The sequence below is a fragment of the Rhagoletis zephyria genome, unplaced genomic scaffold, assembly GCF_001687245.7.
Source record: "Rhagoletis zephyria isolate East Lansing unplaced genomic scaffold, Rhagoletis_zephyria_1.1 Rzeph_scaffold_58204, whole genome shotgun sequence".
NCBI lineage: Eukaryota > Metazoa > Arthropoda > Insecta > Diptera > Tephritidae > Rhagoletis > Rhagoletis zephyria.
The window spans coordinates 1-1201 of record NW_016215256.1 but is presented as its reverse complement, the minus strand read 5'-3'; the positions used below and the strand labels follow the sequence as shown (position 1 = coordinate 1201).

The following is a 1201-nucleotide window of genomic DNA, read 5'->3' as shown; positions in this document are numbered from 1 at the left end:
CTGCACCGCCAGGCGGTACTCCGCCTGCGCTGAGTGGTTGAACAGCTGGTTGGTTCGCAGTGAGGTGTCGCTGTCCACCACTGAGAAGGCCTTCCCCTCGTTGCCCTCGGTGATGGCCAGCTTGAAGGGGCCGCTGTTCTGGGCGCTGTCCGCGTCGGAGATGGCAAAGATGAGCAGCGTGTAGCCGACCGGGCGGCCCTCCTGCAGGTGCACCGTCTGGTTGAGCCGGTCAAAGAGAGGTGCGTTGTCATTGTAGTCGGATATCTCCACGTTGATCAGCACCGAGGAGGAGAGCGCCCTCGGGTGGCCGTTGTCCGTGCAGAAGACCTCGAGGATGTAGGCGGACATCATCTCCCGGTCCAGTTNTTGATCAGCACCGAGGAGGAGAGCGCCCTCGGGTGGCCGTTGTCCGTGCAGAAGACCTCGAGGATGTAGGCGGACATCATCTCCCGGTCCAGTTGTCTGCCCACGGTGAGAATGCCCAGCACCGGGTCAATGTCGAACTCGCGGTAGGAGAGGCGGCGCGGCTCTCCGGCGAAAAAGTACGTCAGATTGGCGTTGGGCGGCGAGTCGAGGTCGATGGCCACTAGCTGCAGAATGCGGTCACCGACGTGGGCGTCCTCGCGAATGACAATCTCATAAGAGCGCTGGACAAACTGCGGCCTGACGTCGTTCACGTCGCCCACGGCCACTCGCAGGCTGACCTCACTGGACAGCGGCGGCACGCCCTCGTCCTCCGCCTTCACCGTGAGAAAGTACTCCTTGGTCGTCTCGTAGTCAACTGGCTTAGCCAGCGTCACCAGGCCCGACTTGAGGCCCATCGAGAAGGTGTCATTCTCATTGCCGGCCACGATCAGGTAGCGGATTTCCGCGTTGACGCCCGTGTCCTTGCTGGTGGCGAAGATCCGAACCACCTCTGAGCCGACGGGGGCGTTCTCTTCGATGGAGGCACTGTAGGCTTTCAGCTCAAACTCCGGCTCATTGTCGTTGATGTCGGTGACGTTCACCAGGAAGTAGGTGGTGCTGTTCAGCTGTGCGGCGCCGCTGTCGTAGGCCATGATGCTGATGTTGTACTGCGACCGGGTCTCACGGTCCAGCGACTTGGTCAGCCGGAGGATGCCGCTGAGCTCGTTGATGATAAACTCGCCTGACGGGTTGAGCAGCTCGTAGCGAACACGGCGATTCACTCCCTGGTCCAGGT

The 1201-nt window shown here is 61.6% G+C and overlaps 1 protein-coding gene across 1 annotated transcript; it reads right to left on the bottom strand.

The window, feature by feature from the left end:
- Window positions 1-347: 347 nt before the first annotated feature.
- Window positions 348-1058, bottom strand: LOC108356384 (fat-like cadherin-related tumor suppressor homolog). The gene has a single exon (XM_017607498.1). The coding sequence runs from the start codon at window positions 1056-1058 to the stop codon at window positions 348-350; it is 711 nt and encodes a 236-aa protein (XP_017462987.1).
- Between the last annotated feature and the right edge of the window lie 143 nt (window positions 1059-1201).